The sequence below is a fragment of the Lacerta agilis genome, chromosome 7 (assembly GCF_009819535.1).
Source record: "Lacerta agilis isolate rLacAgi1 chromosome 7, rLacAgi1.pri, whole genome shotgun sequence".
In the NCBI taxonomy this organism is placed as follows: domain Eukaryota; kingdom Metazoa; phylum Chordata; class Lepidosauria; order Squamata; family Lacertidae; genus Lacerta; species Lacerta agilis.
In genome coordinates, this window is record NC_046318.1 from 51,451,191 (window position 1) to 51,474,667 (window position 23,477).

Sequence of the window (23,477 nt, forward strand, 5' to 3'; positions counted from 1 at the left end):
TAAAATTCTGAGCTGTGCTGGATCTCAGTTGCATAAATCACAAGTCACCTTCAGTGAATCAGGCTCATCTCTTGTAAATAATAGAATGATACAATTACAGGAATCTGGTTCATTGTTTGGCTATTGACTAAATGAGAAAATTAGTACAGTACTGATTTAAGAGAGCACAGTTTACACACACACCAAGCAAGCACTCCTCAGAGAAGATGAAAACACATAGTTTAATTTGGGCTGTGGCTTACTGTAAAAGTTCCATGTTCCATGCAGAAATAAACTGAAGCACTGTTGTTATGACAGCTTTTGCTAAAATCTATCTTATGGCAGTCACATACTTTCTCAGCTTCAATTAGCACTAAACTAATTAACACACTGCTCTCCCATATACTTGTGAACAGTGGCTTTTTTCTTTCTTAGCCAGTCCCAAGTGTGATGTAAGAGTGATTGAGTAGCTAATTACGCTTTAATTGAATTTACACATTATACCCTTTTCACTTGTTCAAGCAGAATATTCGTTCAGAAATGAAATTAAGCTGTACCAGCATGTGAAATACACCCACTGTATTAAAGAAATGAAACATAACTATAAGGAACCATGTAAAAGTGTGTTTTATTGCATTTACTATAGCTGTGTTGAACAGGAGGCAACGCAATCAGCTTTTCGTGTTAATTATAAATTAGGTTCATTGAAAAGAAATGTGTGACCTATAGTTTTCCTTAAAAGTAAAAGTCTTAATATAAAAACAAATCTTAATATGAAAATTAGAAATGCTTTAGGAAAAAGTTTTATTGAAAATTATCAAATAAACACATCCTGACATTAGGTGTTGATTTTGGATATGGATTTATATCCCTTTTTCATATATTCATGTTATTTATTTATTTTTGTTGGTTTGTTTATTTATGTTCCACCTATATTATAGCACATGTTATATTTGATGAGAACCAGTGTAGTGCAATGATTAGAGTGTTGGACTAGGACAGAGAAGAACCAAGTTCAAATTCCCACTCACCCATGAAGTTCACTGGGTAATATTAGGCCTGCTCTGTTCTTTCTTGGTAACTATGTCAAAAGTTTGTTGTGAGAATATAACAGAAGGGGAAGAAAACTGTGCATGTATGCACCTTTAGAGAAAGAGTAACATATAAATACAATAAATAAATATTAAAGGCCTGTGTGATGTCCTGACTTGGATGACATACATTTGAATTAAACATTAGCATAACCCTGTCAGAGAAAGCTTACAGAATACTGGAAGCTCAGGGTTCCATCAATACATTACATATACTGTCTGTTTTACTTTTAACTGGAGGTTATTCTATAGCTTCCAAAAATGTAATTGTGAAACTATTGGCTGAAAACCCAGGAATTTTCTGGAAAACCAATGAATGTATCATTTGTTATGAATAAGTTTAATCGAGGGAAAGACAGTCCTCATCATTTGCAATATTGTTTAAATGTAATTATGATTTGGTTGACATACAGATGCATACTCTTCTTGCTATAGTGCATGCTGATCAGTAAACAATATTTCAAATAATTAGTACTAATATATATTGTGGACAGATTACATTGAATCATGTTCAAAGGGGCTCATGTTTTTTCAATATTCTGAGAGTGAGATTTGTTACTTCCTAAGTCCTATTTTTCTCTTCTTCGTGTTGGAAAATTCTTAATTCTCTGTCTCTTATCTTTGCTGTCAGGCCTCTTCATATTGGCAGGAGTACATCTGATCCCTTTGGTAGAGACCGTCTGATCTCTAGATTCCGAAAATAAAGAAATACTGACTTTCCCTCATGGTTATTTCTTCATTACTTACTATAAATTAATATTCATATTTTCAAATAGGCTTATGTTTACATTATTAAATAAAAAACAAGAAAGAGAGAAGAATGACTTATGGAAAATCATTCCAGCTACTGAGTTAACATATTGGGAAAGGACAGAATTCTAAAATGTTATATTTCTCTCCCTCAGGCCACTCCTTAGTGTGGCTCAGAAATCCACAAAGGCCTCTAGTAATCAGGATAGAATAAATACATATTGACTCAAAACATCAAGGACTCTTAGAAAACATCATGCCAGCAGAAATCAACTTATTTAATTCAATCTTATTTCACAGGGATATACTGTATCATATATAATTGTTTATCAAAGCATATGAATCGTCAATCACTTCAAAATGTGTAGGATACAAAGGGAGTCATATATTTACCAGCATTACACAGGTTTTACTATGCACTTTTCAACTCTTATTTTCAAGAGGATGTTAGGGTCCCATCTGCAAAATACTTTAAAAGATGTATTATACCACCTAAACAATCATGACTGTAGTTTATTACGGGTGGTGAGAGTTGTTGGAGATTCCTGTTCCCCTCACAGAGCTAAAATTTCAAAGTGGTTTACTGTATTTTTCCATGTATAAGACAACCTTTTTTAGTAATATATTGGGGTTCATCTTATATTCAACAATTTTCTAAATTTTTATTTTTTAAATTTTTAGGCTCCCAAAAATACATGGGGTCGTGTTATACATGGAAAAATACAGTAACAATCAACCCCTCTTCCCCATGGACTTCTGGGGATTGTTGCTCTCTGAGGGGAATGGGGGTTTCCTAGCAACTCTTAGAACCCTTAGCAACCTTAGAGTTTTGAGGATTCTTTGGGGAAAGCCATAAAGTGGTATAGTACTGCTTTAAATGTATAATGCAGATGGGCCCTAGAATGGGTTAGCTATGTGTGACAAAAAAAAATGGCAAATGTTTTTCTGGGGTGTGGTGACTCCTCGCTTTCTGCATACCTATAGATGCCTCAAATTACCTTCAGGTCTATGCTTCCATTCTTTGATTGCAGAAGTAAAATGGAGAGTAGCATAAATGAAATAACACTTGAGAAGGATACAATAACTACTTGGACTTTTCCTAAATGGGAACAGATTCCAAGATACATTTTCCTTCAGCTCTCCTCTAGCAAAAGTAATAATCATGTATTCAACCAGGCACAAGATGTCCTATTCCAGATGCAGTGGGCAACTTCTAGATCCTGGGCTAGGCCATGGACGACTGACTCAGGTGCTTGAGGTTACCAGCAGCTGGTGGGAAATTGTAATTGGAACTGAGCAAGTAGTGTAGAAGGGTACCAAAGGTCTGCCAAACTTAGAACAGCTTCACAAGTAACAGAAGTTACTCCGATAAAGGCTAAAATTCATCAGAGTTCAGTGCAATCTGAAGGCTGTCTAAACTGAGGTTGAAAGGAACAGTGTGTTCCAGATTGAATCCTAGCTCTGTGACATTGATGAATGGCCTAATGTTCCACATCCAGTCATCTTTACAGGAGAGCCTACAGGGAAACAAACAGTAACAGGTGAGTTCGTGTGTTGATTCAGAATCCCTGCTGGAAAGATCTAGTTGACTGCTCTTGAGAACAGAGTGCAGCAGCATGCCCTCCTCGAAAGTGCTGCCTTTGGGGTGTACTACCCACTGATCTGTTTAGGTAAGTCTAGGGGATACAGAATCCCCAAGGCAGGATTCCCTAACTCAAGATGAAGAACTCAGTCATGACACAACATGAATACTTTAATATTGTATTGATTACTATTGGTGCACACTTTTTACCAGTTTCTCAGCATTAATGTTGGCCCAGCATTGTGACATAGCCATGGCCAGGGGAAGGCCAATACTCCCTGGGATCTTGTGGGGCTTCCTCCTCTTGCATGGCCCAGCAAGATTTGGGGGCCATTCTAGACCTCTCTCACCTCTCTCTCTCTCTCTCTACACACACACACACACACACACACACACACTGGTCCTCAGTTTTAAAGTCTTCCATTGAGGCATTGAGTGGCTGCTACTTTACAGACCTGAAAAGTAATCTTACTCTTTAACCACAATTAGCCTTCAATTGAGAGGTTTCTTTCAGTGGATAGCAGGTGACTATTAGGCATAATCTGCATAGCTGTTGAACATAACTTGGGCTTAAATGGCATTGAGTAGGATCTCAAGGCCCTCTTAAGTGGTCATGAGTTGGGCACACCAGCTCCCTACCTGAGCTCTGTGTAGGCCAAAGCCAGCGCCATTCATCTCAGGTTACCAGCAGAATTCCAGTCACATGATGCACACCACATTGGGCCCCTGTATGCTAGTGAACTCGCGCAGCATTCCCCAGCTTCAGATCTTAGGGGTTAATGAATCCTGACCCAATGCCATGCCAACCCCCATTTACCTCACTTTGGTCAATAAATATTGTGGCCTGTTTTCACCCACATGTGTCCTGTATTATTTAATCTCTACCTGGTTTGGGAAGCTGACCACAATGCACCTGTCAATGTGGTGCTTATTGTGGTCAGTCAGGGATGAAGGGAACTGAAGATTAACAGGATCTGAAGGATACTAAATTGCTGCGTGGAATAAAATAATGTGTGGCAAAACACATTCTTTTGATTCTAAATTCCTAAATTATTTACCGATAATTGGCCCAACTTTCCAGTGAATACCCACTTATATTGTTTTGGATCTAAGTATTAACTTGTAAGTTATGTGCAGGTTGACAAAGCTGTTCCCAGGAGTTATTTTTAGATGTTAAGTGTATTGAAAGAGCTTTGCCATTTCAGATCAATATTTTTTAGAAGTAACTCTTGCATGCTTAAAATTCAAAGTCATCTTGTCAAATAACTTTGTTGCTACTGATACTTGAATTACCGGCAGTGGCCTTAGGACATTATTCATTCTCTCACAAATAAAATTTACATGAGTATGTCTGTGACTTCCCCCTCAAGTAATCTCTATGCAGGAATCCAGATACATTTGAAATCACGCCTTCCAAAGACAAAGTACCGGTAATTATATTGTGGAACTGCAGAAGAGTACTATATACCGGTAATTGAAATTCCAATATGGTGAAGGGCAGGCACATAACGGGAGAGCAAGCAAAAATTCAGAAAAAGAGGGCAGCGGTTCCTTGGCTTATGCAGTCACCTGCAAAGTTTTCAGATGTGGGACCCGCATTGCAAGAAACACTTCTATTTCTATGCCATGCATGACTATCTCTTTTCTTTTCTTCTCTGCTCATGATAAGGGAGACAGCACTCCTCTATCTGTAGGCTTTCAACAGTTGTGTGGAAGAGTGAATTTTGACAGGTGCAGCTTGTCCGGTAAGGATGGAGGCGAACTACACCTGCCCAAAATCTAAGTTGGACACAAACCTTAAAGAGTTCTGCCCCCTTTGCATTTGGTCTCCACTCCTACATGTCCCTTTCTGTTCTGTTTTTACTTACCTACATTATGATTATTTCCATTATTTGTCTTTGCTACTGGAAGGCAGCCCTTATGACTCTGTCACTTAGTGGCTGTGTGGGTCTAAAGTTATCTCCTAGTGTTCCATCGCTGCCTTCTAGCAGTTCTGCCCCTTTAACATGTGTCCTCAGTCTTCGAAACTCTTCTATCTAATAAAAACAAGAAAACAGTTGTTGTTTTATACATCAGCTCCTTTGTAAGGAAATGTTAATACTGTTTCTTTTTCTCTCTAAGCTATATCCCACCATTCTACTATTTGTGGTATGGTTTCTTTTTTTCTTTTTTTAGAAAACCTTATAAAATCAGGAATTTTATTATAATCCCTACACATTCCTACTCCAAATCCTGTAGAAAACAGGGTTTTGTTTACAAGTGAGTTTTCATATGGAAGGACTGTGGCATCAGTTCAGTGCCAGTACAAATTCCTAGGCCCAGAATTCTTTAAGTGCCTTGTGTCTTTTGCACCAGACTGTGGTTGGCAGATCTCAGGGTTCTAAAAAAAAAACCAAGTAGATCCCACAAGTTGCCTTGCCACATCTTGACAGGGCATTCTCTGTGATAATGCCCAGTTTGTAGAACTCCCTCCCTGGGAAGGTACGTCTGTCCCCATACAGGCTTTTAAACACAAAAGAAACACATATCTGTTCTCCTGGGCCTTTGAGACATGAGTGTTGACTGCAATTTCAGCTGGTGGTATTCTTTTAGCATATGGGTTTTTCTGTTTTTGTGATATTGTAACATGTTTTCATGGATTATTTTTATGGTGTTCACTGCCCTGGGTTCCCATGGGAGGCCAGGTTGTATAGAAACAACAACAACAACAACAACAACAACAACAACAACAACCTGTTTACATTGATGAGCAGCAGCTTGCCAGGGCTTCAGATGTGTTTCCCTTCCACACTGCTTGGAAAGGCCAGAAAATGAACCTAGCACTTTCGGCATACAAAGCATGCGATTTGCTACTAAGGTCTTTCTTAAGCTTCTTTCTCTCAAAGTTCCCACTACATAATGAGCCATTTGCTTTGGGATCCACACAATAGCTGAGATGTTAAATATATATTGCTTAGACAAGCCTCTGCAATATGAATTTTCTCTTTTTAAACAATTGGTCTTATTAACGTTTTCTATTATATTTTAATGCAGTTTTTATGATTTTATTCTTATACCTTCTTGATATATTTTTATGAAAATGTGGGTTATAAATTTGTTTACCTTGGATCTTGAATGCCTTGGAATTTGAACGTTTTGGCTTCTAAATGCCGCAAACCCGGAACCCAGTGTTCCGGTTTGCAAACGTTCTTTGGAACCCGAATGTCCGACGTGGCATCCGCGGCTTCCGATTGAGTGCAGGCAGCTCCTGCAGCTGATCGGAAGCTGTGCCTTGGTTGTCAAACGTTTTCAGAAGTCGAATGGATTTCCGGAATGGGTTCCGTTCGACAACCAAGGTAGGACTATACCGTATTTTTCCATGTATAAGAATTCCCCACGTATAAGACAAGCCCTATTTTATTAACCCAAAATTAAGGAAAAATGAACCCCTAAAATAGATAGCATTTCCATTAGGTGTATCACATATTCCATGGCAGGCACATTCACAATCCCATGCTCTAAAAACAACAACAATCTGTTCTTGCCTTCACCCAGATGACAAATTTTATTCCTCATAGAAAATATTGCCAAGGTTTCAGAATGGGGAAAGGATGCTTCTCTATGTGCAAGTCAGTGTAGGATCAGATTCAACTCAATATTTATCTTCACATCGGTACAGTGCAAGGACAATGACATTTCAGAAGATAACTATCATTGTGGTTGCCATCTACTTCAAAACTGACTTCTTTCAATACACTTGTTTATTTGATGAACAGCTTGGGTTGCTAAGATTATTGTTCCTCAGAGTAGTGCTTTTGAAATCCATATTGTTTCTTTTTAGCTTTGAAAGGCAGAATGGAGCAGCTTTCATAGAAGAGATGAAAGGAAGGAAGATGATGGAGGTTCTTGGGAGATACTTAAAAGGAAAACTTCAGATTGTGAAGATGTTCATTGATTTTATGTCTATTTAAGTGGATTAAGAAAAAAAAATAAGTTTCCCTGAAAACATAAGTATCTTACAGAAGAACAGTAAGATCTTGAGTATCTTACAGAGAGGTAACATGCTTCAAAAGAAACCTGAACTGAAACTTCACTAAGATAGTTTGATGTCATTGCAGTTTAGGAAAAAGTGATTTCTCCAACACACTTCAAATGTTTCAATCTTTGGAGTCTTGGAGAGATAAAGCAAACAAAAATGAGGTGAGAAAAAAGCTCTATCACAGTTGCAGTATTTCTGAGTAGTACTAGGAGACCTTCAAATAAATGAATGAATAGAGTGCCTCACACTTGTAACAAAAGCTTTATTTTAATGATGTTTTCGATAAGGGGAAGACTCAACGTCATTCAGTGGGAAGCACTTCTCAGTCCTTACTTCAGTAGGAGAAGTGAATACCAGATACACTTAACAACTATTTAGTCTGGACAACCATAACAGAACATAAATGGGCAGAAAAATCCTAAGGTGGTTAGCAGGGGGAGGATCTGGCAGAGGTGGCCCTTCACTGGGTTCTTCTGATGAGGGGACTCCACCAACAGTGGCATGCGGTGAATTTTTTCATAGGGGAACAGTTACAGCCAGAGGTGCTATGGGGGGTCGGTGTCATGTGTGGGATGTTGTGAATTCCTGACGTGCACATGAGCATCACACCTCCCTCCCTAAGCCAAGCAGAAGCTTCCCGGGCTTTGCAAAGGAGGTGCCAGGGCTCTGACAGGATGACTGAACCCTCCTACTTCCATCCAAAAGCTAGATGGGCTGTGGGAAGATGACAGGACAGCTCTTTGACCCATCAGAGACTTGCGCCTCTCTCCCTAAGCTGGGCAGAAGCTTCCCGGGCTTTGGGAAGGAGGCACCAGGGGAACATTTAGGGGACTAGCCTAGTCCCCTTAGTCCAATGACCGCACTGTCCGCCACTGTCCATCCCCATGGGGGGCCTCTGCTGCACACACCCAAAGTGCAGCAGGTTGCAGGATACCATCGGAAGTTAAATGCTTAATGATGAAGCACTCTCTCACACACACGCAATGCCAGCAAACATTTTGGGGTGGTCACACTGTTTTGTTTCACATTAGCGCATCTCCTGTAGCACCCTGCTGAAATCCCATCGCTTTTTATAGCATAAATATCCTGGTTTAATTTTCGTTTTGTTGCGCTACCTGGACACCATTAACGTGGTAGCATTGCAGAAGTGTTGCAGAACAAAGTAAAGCTGAATAAATCTACCGCCAATGCACTGTTATTTTGTCAATAATATGTAGCATAATACATCCCCAATAGAACAGGAGCCCTGTGTCTGGGGGAGGGGTTCAGACGTAAGCAGGCAAGCATGTTCAGTACCCACAGGAACCTTCACTGCACAAACAGAGCTGTTGTGTGCCTCTGTTCAAACAACCAGCAGTAATTATTTAAAGGCAGACAATGACAAGGGGCTACATTTCTTTTTTACTCTGTGATTTTTTTTGTCTTTCATATATATATATATCGCGTAGAATAAAAGTCAACAGAGTTCTTTTTTTCCATTTCTGACCTTTCTGTTGCTTTTAGTGACACAAAAGATTTAACCTTTATTTTAAAAGCCATGCTCCAACTGATCTAATGAGATCTTCAAGATGAAGCAGGTATCCTGCCCTGCAATATATTTTGCACGCTATAACCTTTCGCTCAGAATTACATTCTAAGGTCATTATAAGCACAGCCATTACCTGAAGTTGGGATACAGTTAAAGGATATCTAAATAAGATCCATGTAACACCTTCGCTGCAGGGGGGAACCGTGAGAGAGCCTTCGTACACCCAGTAATCTCGTAGCAGGGGGTCTGAAATTAAATGGATGAGATTGGTTTGAAAACCTGCCGTTATGCTCCATCTTTCTTTTTTAAAATCAAGGGCACGATCCTATCTTCAGTCTAGAGCTTTGCCAGGTGCAGCTGGCGGGGAGCATACCTGGTTGGAAAACAAGCCTTTGCTGCAGGCACTTCATCCCCAAACTACATTCCTGCAAGGAGATGATGAATGGAACATCAGACTGCAGAAAACAGCATCTGAATGCTTTTCCCAAGAAGGGTCTAAAAAGGGCTGCAATCCCCACTGGCATGGGATACTCTCCTCTCGTCATGGTCTACCAGCAAGGGATTTCACTAGCATGTCCCTTCTCAGTTTATGTGTCCTCTGTGCAAAACCATAACAAGGGCTTTCCTCAGTAAAGCCCGGATTTCCCCAGATCCAGGCAGTCTGAGCATGTCAAATATGAAGGTCAGCCTGTGCTTCTCAACTGCTGCCATCATTGTGCAAGGTGCATTCCATGGCCAGGTAACCTTACCTTCCAAAGAGGAAACCATGGTACAGCCATGGGTTTGCCTCTATCAAAGCTTTCAGGGTCTGGCTGCAGGCACTGACAGCACCACTCTTGGTCTCTATAGTCTTTTGCGCATGCATGGTTTTGTGGCATACAAATTAGCACTTACCTGGCAATAATGTGTTGGGATTAAAACACGGTATTGTCTTGGACTTCCCCTGAAAATTTAACAGAAATGAGTCTTGTCTCTCTAGTTTTTAAGAGAGAGCAGATTTTGAAACAATTGACTATCTAATAAAAATACCAAATTATAAGATAAATTATTTATCAAACGCTCTCTTTTTTATATAAAAAGGTGTTTCTATTTTTACAAAATGATGCCACCTATGTTGGATATAGCTAAGCTACTTAATAAATCAAGGAATTCAAATGTAGCCTGCAGCTATCATACTTAGTTCATTTCAAAAAAAAAATTAGAAAGCAGAATTAACATCCTTGCCTTATATTGGATGTCTTGCAGAATTTCAGTAACAGCCTTCAGGCCTGAATGCTCTTTTCCTATCTGAAACATAATGCACAATAAATAAAGATAAACACACAGTATTACCTCCTCTGATGAAACACAGGTTTCAAAGTTATCAACAAGTGAAGTCAGTTCTGTACTTGTTTCTACCAAACTGGGTGACCTTTTGCATGAAGTTCAAGCAAATAAGTTCAACACTTATGAACATGTGTAAATCAGGGGGAAATGTAAATAAAAATGAACGCATTGGTGAAAATAACTTACAGAAATGCATTATGTTAGGGGAAATTGCTTGCAAAAATGTGTATGTTGGTCCAAACTGCATCCAGAACTGTGGTTATTAGGAGAAATCCTTCAGGATTTTTAAAAAAAGAAAAATTCACAACTTGCTAGACAAATGTGGAGAACTGAATTTAAGATTGATAAAAATTCAAAACTAAGAAAACTAAGGGACGCAGGTGGCACTGTGGTCTTAACCACTGAGCCTACAGCTTGCTGATCAGAAGGTCAGTGGTTCAAATCCCCGCGATGGGGTGAGCTCCCGTTGCTCGGTCCCTGCTCCTGCCAACCTAGCAGTTTGAAAGCACGAAGTGCAAGTAGATAAATAGGTACCGCTCCGGTGGGAAGGTAAACGGCGTTTCCGTGTGCTGCTCTGGTTCACCAGAAGTGGCTTAGTCATGCTGGCCACATGACCCGGAAGCTGTCTGCAGACAAACGGTTGGCTCCCTCAGCTAGTAAAGCGAGATGAGCGCCGCAACCTTAGAGTTGTTTGCAACTGGACTTAACTGTCAAGGGTCCCTTTACCTTTACCTTTAAGAAAACTCAAATGAAGGGATGCATTCACATAGTAAAGTAAATGGGGGACACTCTCATCTCAATGTTGCAGGGTACATGGGACTCTTGTCAGGCCAAGAGAAGATTTCTGTTACGGTACTTTAGATAAGTTTGTTTCAGATGCCAAATGCAAACAACATGTTTAGAAGCATTTTAAATATCAAAACATTCACCCCAACCCAGCAAGAGGGATCTGTATGGTTAAGCAACCTTATACATGTTTTGCCAACGCAGATGTGCCAATGCAATCTGTTCAGTTTAGCATCAATTGGATCTTATTTGCTTTAAGCCATTGGCCATAAAAGAAAAATGTCAGACCAAAGTAACCACTCAGTGATCTGGAAACAGAGGCACAAACTGCAACTTTGAAACAGACATAGAAAGTTCTTTAAGAGCTTGCTTCTTGATTACTATTCATAACAGAGGTACCTTGGTTCTCAAACTTAATCCATTCTGGAAGTCCATTCCAAAACCAAAGGGTTCCAAACCCAAGGCGTGCTTTCCCATAGAAAGTAATGCAAAATGGATTAATCTGTTCCAGACTTTTAAAAACAACCCCTAAAATAGCAATTTAACATGAATTTTACTATCTAACGAGACCACTGATCCATAAAATGAAATCAATGAACATTGTACTGCATTCACACAATCAATCAATCAATCAATCAGTAGCTGAACTGGGTTCCACACAGTCACAAAAACAAAAAAAGAGAGCCACAAAAGCGCAAATTAAATAGACAGACCTCAGCATAATACTCAAATCGGAAGTGTGGCACTCAAATCGGAAGCATAACACTCAAAATGGAGCACATTCGGCTTCTGGAAAACTTTGCCAACTGGAACACTTACTTCTGGGTTTGCAGTTTTGGTTTCCAAGTTGTTTGAGCACCAAGGTACCACTGTATATGAGAATTGTAATAGATCTGTCATTGTTTTGCGGCTGTCAAGGCAAAAGTAGCCATGGTGCAAGGAATGCCTTTGTTTTCATTGGCCAGGAGAAATTCTAATTTTGTGCAGTGTTGACCAATATTCCTCATCTTTCAATTGCTTGATAAGAAAGCTATTCTTTGAATATTTCAATGTAACGTAGGAAACTGTCTGATACTGAGTAACACCACTGCTCCATCTTGCACAGTTCTGTCTACACTGACTGGCAGCAGCAGCTCCCCAGGATTTCAGACAGAGATGTCTCATAGCCCTGCCTGGAGATGCTGGGGATTGAAACAGGACAACTACAGCTGGATGAAATCCACTGAGTGAAGTTGGTTTTCTTCTAGTAGGCCATTAATCAAAGGGCACCCAACTCTCTATCAAGTTTAAGGATGCAGTGCAGAAACCTTTTCAATTAAAATAAAAATACTGAGCAATGCAAAAAGGAAAAAGGGGGGAGGGAGTCCCTTGATTAAATTGAATTGAAAAAGTGGAGAAATATTATTAAGCTAAAGAGTTTTATTTAACAATTTTACATAACTTTCTGAGTAACTCCAAGGTTAGTTCTGCTGAAATTGGAAGGCTGCTTCAGAAGCAATTATGGAAGAGTCCTCTAGGATACAAAACCGAGTGAACTGAGAGCTACTTCCATTATTTTTAACGGTCCTACTTCTGCATCAGGACCATAATCAATACACTTTTACACTCCAACAGTCTTGGAGGCATTTATAATCATATTATAAAACATGACAAATTAATAGAAGCAAAAAAAAACCCAACCCAGAATCAATTTCATACATGAAGGACAACTTTCCCCACTCCATCCATACAATATTGAAACGGCACAACTAGTTATGAAAAGGCAGCCTTCACCAACCTGGTGCCCCCTGGATATTTGAGACTACAACTCCTATCAACCTGCATCAACATGTTCTTGCTGGCTTGGGCTGATGAGAATTGAAGCCCAAAATATGTGAAGGGCAGAGGGTTAGCTCAAGCACCTGTTTGGGCTGCATAGAAGTCTTAGAACACGAGTTGTGTCGTCTTCTTTGGCAACTCTGCTTCCATAGTGTACAAGTTAATTTGTTCTGGCTAAAACTGCAATCCTAAGCATACTTAAAGGTAAAGGTAAAGGTAAAGCTACCCCTGACCACTAGGTCCTGTCGTGGACAACTCTGGGGTTGTGGCGCTATTCTCGCTTTACAGGCTGAGGGAGCCGGCGTTTGTCTGCAGACAGCTTCCAGGTCATGTGGCCAGCATGACTAAGCTGCTTCTGGCGAACCAAAGCAGCATACGGAAATGCTGTTTACCTTCCCACCGGAGTGGTACCTATTTATCTACTTGCACTTTGACGTGCTTTCAAACTGTTATTTGGGCATTAGCTGGGACCAAGCAACGGGAGCTCACCCCATCGCGGGGATTCAAACCGCTGACTTTCTGATCGGCAAGCCCTAGGGAAGTAGGCATACTTACTTGGAAGTAAATTGAATTCAATAGGGCTTACTTCCATATAAACATAGTTAGGGTCATGGTGCACAAATATGGTTCTTAAAGGAGCATTTGCCTAGTACTTAAAGCAATAAACAATGCACTCACTAGCGAATTCTTCTGGAGTAAAGTTGTTCTTCACAGAAGCCCCAGACAACCACTACACCTGTATCCCTTTCACTTTGACATAGTCAAACCACTCTTTCTCTGTATATATTCCAAGCACTTAAATAGATAAGCAACATATTTTGTGTAAAGTTGAATTTAGATAAGCAATTTGTATCTTAATATAAAACACCATTCTCAAATAGGAATGTCAGAGAATTCTGTAGAAAACGGAGAGAGGAAGGGAAATTGGCATCAGTTTGCATGTTTGTCTGTGGTCAGGAACTGAAGTCTCTTCAGCGAATATGATTGGTAGTAATTCACATCGTCAAATTAGTAAGCAAAGAATATGTAATTAATGGCTTAAAAACATTTTGGCATTTCCTGTACATGGAAATTAAAGGAAGTTACACAAATAGTTACACAAGTCATGCAACTTACATTAAATAGCAGACAGCAAGATGAATAACACAGTATTTGGCAGAAACCAAAGTGCAGTGGAATGGAAACAGTGCTGATGGAGATGAAAACAGATAAGAATGGGAATTGCTGCCTTCATTCATTCATTCATTCATTCATTGCATTATTCCTGTTCTCATTGCTACATGTCATCTACAAACTCAAATAAGCCCCAAAGCTGAACTTTGAAAACCATATTCATGCTCTTCTACAAAGAGATAAGATCTGCCATATCATAAAAAGTAAGTCCATTTGCAGCTGTCCTTATTTGAAATATTATCACTGCAAATCCTGAGTTTATTTAACCAAGTCATTAAATCTGATCCATTTTGATCTTTCTAAAGTGTAGACTTGTTGTAATGCCCACTACAAAATAAAAAATAATGATATTTTCTCACCAGCCCACTAATAACTCCCACACAATCATTTTCATTTCCAGGGACAATTTATAACCTACCCAGTAAGTTTGATTATGTTCAGAATGCCTTTCTCTTTCTTCTCTTAAACCTAGTATTTCAAAATATTCCACTGCACACATTATGACTCTTTTTGAACGCACCGATTACAGGAAATGGTTGTGATAAATGGTCATGAGTTGCCTGTGGCAAAAAAAAAAGCGACTAATGGATTTAATGATGATTGTGATTATGATTATGACAAAGACAGTAGAAAGTTACCTGCACAAATAAAGCAATAATAGCTATGCCGTTCTTCTTCCCCACTGCTTCATCAATATTGTGGTACATTGTGGAGTTCCAGTGAACTAGATGGAGCTAGAGAGAGGAACAGAGAGGGAGTTACAATATTTTTGTCCTACCTTAGCACAGGAATTTCCAAAATGGTTCACAAAATTTAAAACTTTTACACAGGAACAGTAATATAGCATCATCAAACATTAGTTAAAAAAACAAGCAACCACTGTAAAAGCCAGTAGCAATAAAAGACGTAATAAATCAGCACACTGCTTACGGGATAATATTATTTTTCCCCTGCACCTGAAAAGAAGGAGATTGCACCAGAATGCTCTTTTGAAATTTGGGACACTACATCAGAGAAGTCCTTGTCTAGCAGCCACCCACCTAAGCACAAAAGGGAAGGGTAGCTATAGCAGCAGGACTTCTAATAATATAAGTAGATTTGGGCAAGTTTATATAGGAAAAGGACATCCTTCAGATACCCTAGCCCTGGGACTCCTCTACACTCGTGGTTTTTAAATGCTAAAACTGAGTTTCAAGGGGTTATGATATAGCCATATAACGTTCTTTAAAATGTTAATGACGTGTTATCAAAATGTGACACCAGAGGACGCTGCAGAGCTTGCCCTGTCAAATAAGACCCTGTAGAAAAGGAAGCGAAACCCAATGCCCTTATGTTTTAGAGCGATATCAAAAAATACCGTTCTAAGAACATTTAAAGAGTGAGTATAGATCCGGCCCTGGACTGTTTAGGGCTTTCTCAGTTGTATTCCCCCTGATAGTAACTGGCAGCTAACGTGCAGATTTTATCTGCCCCATTCCTCCCCCTTGAGCCTTGCCCAGGGTGAGAGGCAAGCGTCCATATGCAGCAATGGCTCCCTTGTGCCATTAGGCCCTGCTGCTGCCCAACCAGAGGTATATCATTGCATCCACTCTCAGAATTTGCAATAATCTTTTGCAAGTCTTGTTAACATGTGATAAAGGTGTGTAAGTGTCTTAATCAAGATGAAAAATGAATAGTGAAACCCAAGCTTCCAAAATTGGCTAAGCAAACCTAGTTCCTCAGTTTAAGCCAAGAAAAAGTTTTCTTCATGAATTTGTATATGTATCCAAGTCTTGAGAACTACTGAAGAAGCCCGTAATTTTTGTGGGAGTGTGCCATCTGCAAGCCCCAATCAAAGGGCCCCATTGGGGGCAAATAACGGCCTCCTAAACCAGTGTTTTTCAACCACTGTTCCGCGGCACACTAGTGTGCCGCGAGGTGTTGCCTGGTGTGCCGTGGGAAAAATTGAAAAATTCAAGAGAATTACTTTATATATAGTCAATATAGGCACAGAGTTATTTTTTTTTAACATTTTCTAATGGTGGTGTGCCTCGTGATTTTTTTCATGAAACAAGTGTGCCTTTGCCCAAAAAAGGTTGAAAAACACTGTCCTAAACTACAAGATTGCCTGGGCGAAACAGGTGAAAAACGCCGGTACCCTATCTCTTCATCTTTATGTACATCTTTATTAACGGCAGTTTGTGATATCATCAACACCTCACACTTTTGGAAATCACAGTGAACCTACCTTTGTTGATATCTTCAGGAATTTATTTAAAGGAAATCTAAAGACTTAGTCTAACATCTGGAAGACATACTAGAATTATATATTTAGATGGTATCAAACATTTGGAAAAAAATGTGTATCTGAAGAAGTGTGCATGCACACGAAAGCTCATACCAAGAACAAACTTAGTTGGTCTCTAAGGTGCTACTGGAAGGAATTTTTTATTATTTTTTATTTTGATTTGAAAAAACACACACATTGTAATTAGATATCAACAGCCTGTTTTCAGATTTGTCAGGTTATAAGTCCTTGTGGCTTTTGTATAAGACTTTATATATTCTTCTCAGAACTTTGATGACTATTATATGATAAAGAATGTATAATTGACTTGGAGATTATTGTGCGCAGCCAACGTGTTGCATATATTATACTGGATTATTCTAAAGTACTCACCACCAGAGCCAACCCACCCATAAGACAAGGTGAGGCAATTGCCTCAGGCAACCACCTCAGGCAACAGGGTCCACAGGGGCCACAGATCCCAATATAGATCATTATACCCCCTCCCCTGTTCCTGATGTATTTCTTCACTCGCCCCTTCTTCCCTGGCAGAAAGAGGGATGCCATTTTGTGGTTCACCTCAGGCACCAAAATGTCTTGCGCTGGCCTTACTCAACACTAGCTAGTTAAGTGCTAGACATTGAAAAATCTTCACCTGTAATCATAGTATGCTTTCCTTTGTGTGTGCGTGTGTGTGCGTGTTTCTTCAGATTAAACAAGATACAATTAAACATCAGTTACGTATTACTCAGCTTGGTATTCAGAAAGTGTGGCATGTTGAATGAATATGAAGAAGCAAATGATGCTGTTATACTTCGCTCTTTTCAGTTGTTTGTCAATTTTACAAGCATGGGTAATTCTACCTTTGACTAATGTTAATGGATCCATTTAAATACCAAATCCTATGTTGACATTTCAGCCCCAGTCTCTTCTACAGGAAAAGCAATAGAAATGAAACCACATTATTCAGACAGGCTATTGAAGTCTGTGTGTAATTGGTGCCCCAAGACAAAATGGCAAATTTAGGTTGCACAATTACGGTTGATTTGGTGCTCTTTCAGAACAAACCCAGTTTCTCCTCTGCTCCCAAATCAGACAAGGAAAGTAATGGGGAAATGAACTGGAAAGTGTAGGATATACAATGTCAGTCACATCTGCACTACACATTTAAAGCACTATTAAACTGCTTTCAGTGTCATAGGAAATCCTAGAAACTGCAGTTTAAAGGTGGTGATCACACAAAGCTACAATTCCCAGCACCTTGAACAAACTACAGTTTCTAGAATTAATTCCCCATGACTATTAAATTTATATGAGGCCACATGCACACCATACATTTAAATCACTATGATACCACTTTAAACAGCTTCCCCTAAAGAATTCTCGGAGCCGTTTACCTTCCCGTCGGAGCAGTACCTATTTATCTACTTGCACTTTGTTTTTGTTTTTTTGTTTGTTTTTTTTGAATAAAAATGCTTTATTTTAATGTTTCAAATTATAATACATACACATATTTCCGACAAAACATACACAACCTACATACATTTTTCAACATCTTAAAAACCAAACACTCCATCATACTTTCCTTATCTTCATCTCCATCACACTCTACCCACCACCTTCCAACACCCCACACCCTACTACCCTATCTACTTGCACTTTGACGTGCTTTCAAAGTGCTAGGTTGGCAGGAGCTGGGACCGAGCAACGGGAGCTCACCCTGTCACGGGGATTCAAACCGCCGACCTTCTGATTAGCAAGCCCTAGGCTCTACCCTATTCCCATCCCAGAGCAATGTGCAGAGCAGTTTAACTCTCTTCACAGAGAATTCTGGGATTTGTAATTCCCAGTATAATTTGGGGGAAGCCATGAATGTTTAAAGTGGTATCATAGTGATTTAAATGTATGGCGTGCATATGGCCTAAGAGGTGGGCATGACCGTCATCTGACCTCTCTGCAAATGATTCAGAATGAATGCTTATTAAATAGTCAAAAAGAAATCAGGAGTTACGCTTAATAAGCAGGTCCATCTGGAAGCAACCTGCATCTAATCCATAGCTGTCAACTTTCCCATTTTTTGCAATGGGAAACGGCGCTGGAATAAAGGAATTTCCCGCAAAAAAGGGAAAGTTCACAGCTATGAGCTAATCTCCTGGAAAACTTTGTGCAAAGAAATCAAGATTAATGCTCAATGAATGGATTGTCTGGGATTGTGCCTTTTATCGATTGCTTTTGCTCTTGATCGCCACAAGAGGGCACTCATGCCGCCTGATGAGCATATGGTAATATATACAGTGCAAAAAAGAAACTCCATGTATGGAAAGAAACTCGTTGAATTAAAGAGTTAATGTTTTAGCTACTGACCCTATTGGGAAAACAATGCTCAGTTCCACTCCTATTGTTATCTTGTTAAGGTCAACATATACCTTGCCACCAGCGGCTGCAACAATGCTCCAAGGTACAATAACCAAGTTTAGAGTGACCACTTTCCTGAGTCTCATTGCGACCGCTTGGATGGAGCTACCATGACTTTCATGAAGGGTCACATTGGAGAGGTAGTGATCTGAAGCAGACTCCCTCCCCACCCCTGCACAGAAGTCCCCAAAACTAGTGTATATCTGGGAGTTATTTTAGGATTCTTAAAAGAAAGGTATTTTTGTGTGTGTGCTTCATAAATGAGAGAAGATTTTGTACGTTGTTGTTGTTCAGTCGTTCAGTCGTGTCTGACTCTTCGTGACCCCATGGACGAGAGCACGCCAGGCACCCCTATCCTCCACTGCCTCCCGCAGTTTGGCCAAACTCATGCTAGTCGCTTCGAGAACACTGTCAACCATCTCATCCTCTGTCGTCCCCTTCTCCTTGTGCCCTCCATCTTTCCCAACATCAGGGTCTTTTCCAGGGAGTCTTCTCTTCTCATGAGGTGGCCAAAGTACTGGAGCCTCAACTTCAGGATCTGTCCTTCCAGTGAGCACTCAGGGATGATTTATTTAAGGATGGATAAGTTTGATCTTTTTATCTATCCTTAAAGAAATCAGCCTTGAGTGCTCACTGGAAGGACAGATCCTGAAGTTGAGGCTCCAGTACTTTGGCCACCTCATGAGCCTAACTACTTTGGGCTGGTGAACCACATTTTATCTTTTAACCTGAAACACAAAACTTACTTATAATAGGCCTACTCCCCCAAAAAACTTGAGAGTAAGGCTCTGTATACACTGTCCTGTTATATCTGCATCCGGGGCACTCCTACTGCTGGTTTGGGAAGCGCTAGTCACCATATCAATCCTGTTGTTTCTTGGCATTGCTTTAAGCAGGTAATGTGTACTGAGATGGGCACTGGTTGTCTAATTTACAGTTTTAACTGTTTTGCTTTGCTTTGGGGCACACCCAGAGAATTCCTGTTTTGGGAAGTGATATAAATGTCGTTAATAAAATGAACAGACCCAATGTAACTGGCTTGTCCATGTTGCTACCCTCCCATGGCCAGCTATTCCACATTGAACCAACTAAAAACAAGCAAGCCTGGTTTCCTTTCATGCACATAAAGTTCTGTTAGATGTGTGTATGCATACACAATGATACTTGGAACATTTGGTCCTCTTCCTACTGATATTAATTCTGCTGCGTCTTTGTTGTCATCCGTGGCCTTGAGAGGTCTTCTGCTAACTGCAGCAGAGCACTTAGCCCCTTCCTAATTCCTCATTTTGCCGATAAGGTAATATTTTTTGAGGGCATATGTTCTCCAATTAAGCCATTTCATTTCTGTCCTACAAGGAACTTACGTTGGCATTCATGACTCTCCTCTTCCACATTTTACGCTTGCAACCCTGAGACCTAGGCTGACAGGAAATAGCCCAAGGTCACCCAGGGAGATTTCATAAATGTGTGGTGATTTTAACCCTGTCCTCCTGCACTCTAATCCATTTACTATCACTCCATATTCTGGAAAGAAGGTGCAGAAGTGAGTAAGTTGACGGCAGGAGGAATAAAAATTTAATAGTTCTGTGTGGCAGCTTTAAGGCTAACCAGTTCAGGCTCCAGTCCTATCTGGGAGCTATCCCCATGGAATTTAATGGGGCTTACTTCTGAGTAATAGGTGGTTATTGCAACATTATCCCATTATCCCATACTAGACATTGTGACAGCAGTGACCACTTCTAAACCATGGTTGGGGACACACACACACATGTATAGTTCATTTTATATATCTTCCATTCCTGCATATTTTACTATAACCATTCAAGTCAGTTTTCCATTTTTACACCATTCCAACATTAATTACACTGTTGAATTTATCTTAATGCTACCAAGGTTTTCAATTGTGTACAATTATTTTCCATACATTCAATAAGTGTTTTCCACTCTTCTTTAAATATAAGCTCTTCTTGTTCTCTTATTCTGTGTGTTAAACCTGAAATTTCTGCATATTCTAACATCTGAAGTTGCCAATCCTCTTTGTCTGGGACCTCTCTTATTTTCCATTTGGGGGCTAACAAAACACAGACCACTGTTGTTGCATACATAAATAAGCTTTTCTGACACCTAGGAATTTCTGTCTTGGTTATTCCTAATAAAAAGGACTCTGTTCTTTTAGGGAAGGTAATTGTAAACATTGTTTCCAACACATTATAAATAATTTCCCAATATTCTTTTACCTTTTTACATGTCCACCACCTATGAAAAAATATCCCCTTTTCTTTACATTTCCAACACGTATCAGACACTACGGCTTAGCCTAACACCTCTTTTTAGATAGTGGGTCTGTTAGATAATTAAGCTGTACAACCTTTCTGAAATCCACAGCAATATTTAACCTGTTGCAGCTGTTCATGAAATCATCTAATTAATCTTTGAATAGATGGGGAGGGAGCAACATGGATGCATGGAGATATAATACACATATATTATGCAGATATAATACACACATATACACATTGCACTGATTTGACTATGTGGCTAGTAAACATCAATAACTGATGTGAATATGAACATGCATCTTTTCAAATAGCAGATTCAAATTTCAGGAATTTGTCATTATGTTGCACTGGGTCATCCATCATTCACAGTACAAACAAGCCAGAGATACCAGGAAAACAAGCGAAGGTTATGTACAAGTTGCTCAATCTCAGACTTTGATTTACAGTGGCTCCAAAGTTACTAGGGAACAAAAACATACACAAAAAGCCACACAGCTATTGTGCTACTGAATTATTTCAAGTAGAAATGGATTAAGTTCTAAAAAAAAAATTGGCTGAATCAGCAAACAACATTTACAGAAAGTAGTTACAATATTTGAGAGAGGGCCTTCTATGCCATACGGTTGTTTGTGTTTAAAAGACGGGAAAATAAGAAATTTCGAGCAACTAAATATCCCAGTTATGGCTGGTACGAAATTGGAAAATTTCCAATTCGAAATTGGAAATGTAGGAAGGGGGGAAACGTTTCTTCTTTAGAAAAATTATATGCAAATAGCATAGTTCCCTGGGGAGATTATGGACTCTCCTTCCTTGAAGGTTTTTAATCAGAGGTTGGACGGCCATTTGTCATGGATGCTTTAGTTGAGATTCCTGCATTGCAAAGGGTTGGACTAGATGATCCTTGGGGGGTATCTTTCAACTCTACAGTTCTATGACTTAAGACTTTTATGGGTGCTTCCCACACAAGTATTTATTGTAGGATCAGCGCTGCTCATGCATGAAAGGTTTTTTCTGTGTTTTGGGGCAGAATTCCTATGGGTGCATTGGCATCAAAACGCCACCTGCATTACCCCCCCCCCATTTAATCTGGGTTTACCCTCTGCATGGAAAAGATGGCAAGTTTAAAAATGCTGCTCCCAATTACCTGCTTGCAATATCCAATGAGCCATTTAGAAGTGCTCTGTATTCTGGAATACAGAACAATTATATTCAATAGCAAAAGAAAATGGCCTGGGGAAAAGCAGTTCTTTAAATGGACTCTCAGTACTGCTGATGACGTTTCAGGAGACGTTTTTGTCAATTAAAAAAAAAACTTATTTAGACAGTATTGGCTTTTGAAAAATAAGTTTAATTTTTACTGGGGAAAGTTGCTGTTTTAATTCAGGGCTTGCAAAGGTTGTGAGTTCAAAGAACAAAAATATTATATTAAGATCTAAGAGCATACACTTTAACCCTGTTACCAGAATGCACACAAAGAAACCCAGCCAGGAAATGCTATCTCAGGTGCCTGAACTCAGACATCCAGGAATACAAACTGAAGATTGAAATGTAGCTCTGTTGTTACTCCAAACTGTTCCTAGCTGACCATATCCTCCAAAGAGCAATGAGGTCAATATGAACTCCGCCTCTCTCATTTCCTTCCGTCATTCTTGAAAAGTACATCATTTGTGACAAGCTTCTATGTAGCAATGCCCCTGTGAAAAAGTCACAGCTCATTTCCTCTTACTACAGCACCCCAAAAAGGAAAGGAAAGCAAATGTAAGCATATTGCAATTGGCACACTAAGGCAAGAACATTGATACAGTACTTAGCTCTGCAATTAGGGTGTTGTGTACTGAGTTGAATAGGATCCAAAATGCAGCTGTCTGATTGGTCCCAGAACAATAGGCTCCAGAATGCAGCAGTCTGATTGGTCCGCAGGAGCCACCCAATCCAGCTCCAGGTGGAAGTGAATCCGCAACCCGATTGGCATACAGGAGTATCCCGGAATTAGCCAATCACGTGGGGCCCATTGTGTAAATAGTGTATATAAAGCAGACGTTTCGGGGAAACTGCATTCCTTGCTACAATGAGCTGAATAAAGAGCACGAAATCCACACTTGACTCCGAGTATATTTCATAGGGATTGTACCCAGGGAAAGATGAGCCACTTGTGGCTCACACTGCATTGGACTGGAAGCAAGTGGAAGCATTTCTCCCCTGAAAGCAGGAAAAGGCTTGCTTCCTTTCCAGGCCAATCTGAATTTGATCTGCCCAGGGGCGTCGCTGGGGAGGGGCGGTGGGGGCGGTACGCCCCCAGTGACAGGGTGAGCAGCGGCGGGTGGGGGTGACAAGCGGCGGCCCCTCCCGCCACTCCCACGCGCCGCCGCTCCCTCCGTCACCCCGGGAGCAGCAGCACACGGATGGGGTGCTTCTGCCGCTTTTTTCGGCGGGGGGGGCGACCAGCGAGGGGGGTTGTCACGCTTG

General features: G+C 40.1%; 1 protein-coding gene across 3 annotated transcripts in view; it reads right to left on the bottom strand.

Moving 5' to 3' along the window:
* Window positions 1-204: 204 nt before the first annotated feature.
* Window positions 205-23,477, bottom strand: part of CA8 (carbonic anhydrase 8) — a 44,993-nt gene continuing 21,720 nt past the window's right edge. The window contains exons 4-10 of one of the 3 annotated variants that reach the window (XR_004427042.1): window positions 14,690-14,785; window positions 10,173-10,235; window positions 9,843-9,891; window positions 9,082-9,194; window positions 5,271-5,438; window positions 3,307-3,337; window positions 2,078-3,260 (exon numbers count right to left, since the gene is read on the bottom strand). Coding sequence is in view for 2 of the 3 variants with exons in the window: in XM_033155289.1 (XP_033011180.1) it covers window positions 5,304-5,438; window positions 9,082-9,194; window positions 9,843-9,891; window positions 10,173-10,235; window positions 14,690-14,785 (456 nt within the window). In the remaining variant the exon portion in view is untranslated. Of the gene's footprint in view, window positions 1,765-2,077; window positions 3,338-5,270; window positions 5,439-9,081; window positions 9,195-9,842; window positions 9,892-10,172; window positions 10,236-14,689; window positions 14,786-23,477 lie in introns of those variants that run through there. The other 2 variants (XM_033155289.1, XM_033155288.1) reach the window with 2 other exon arrangements.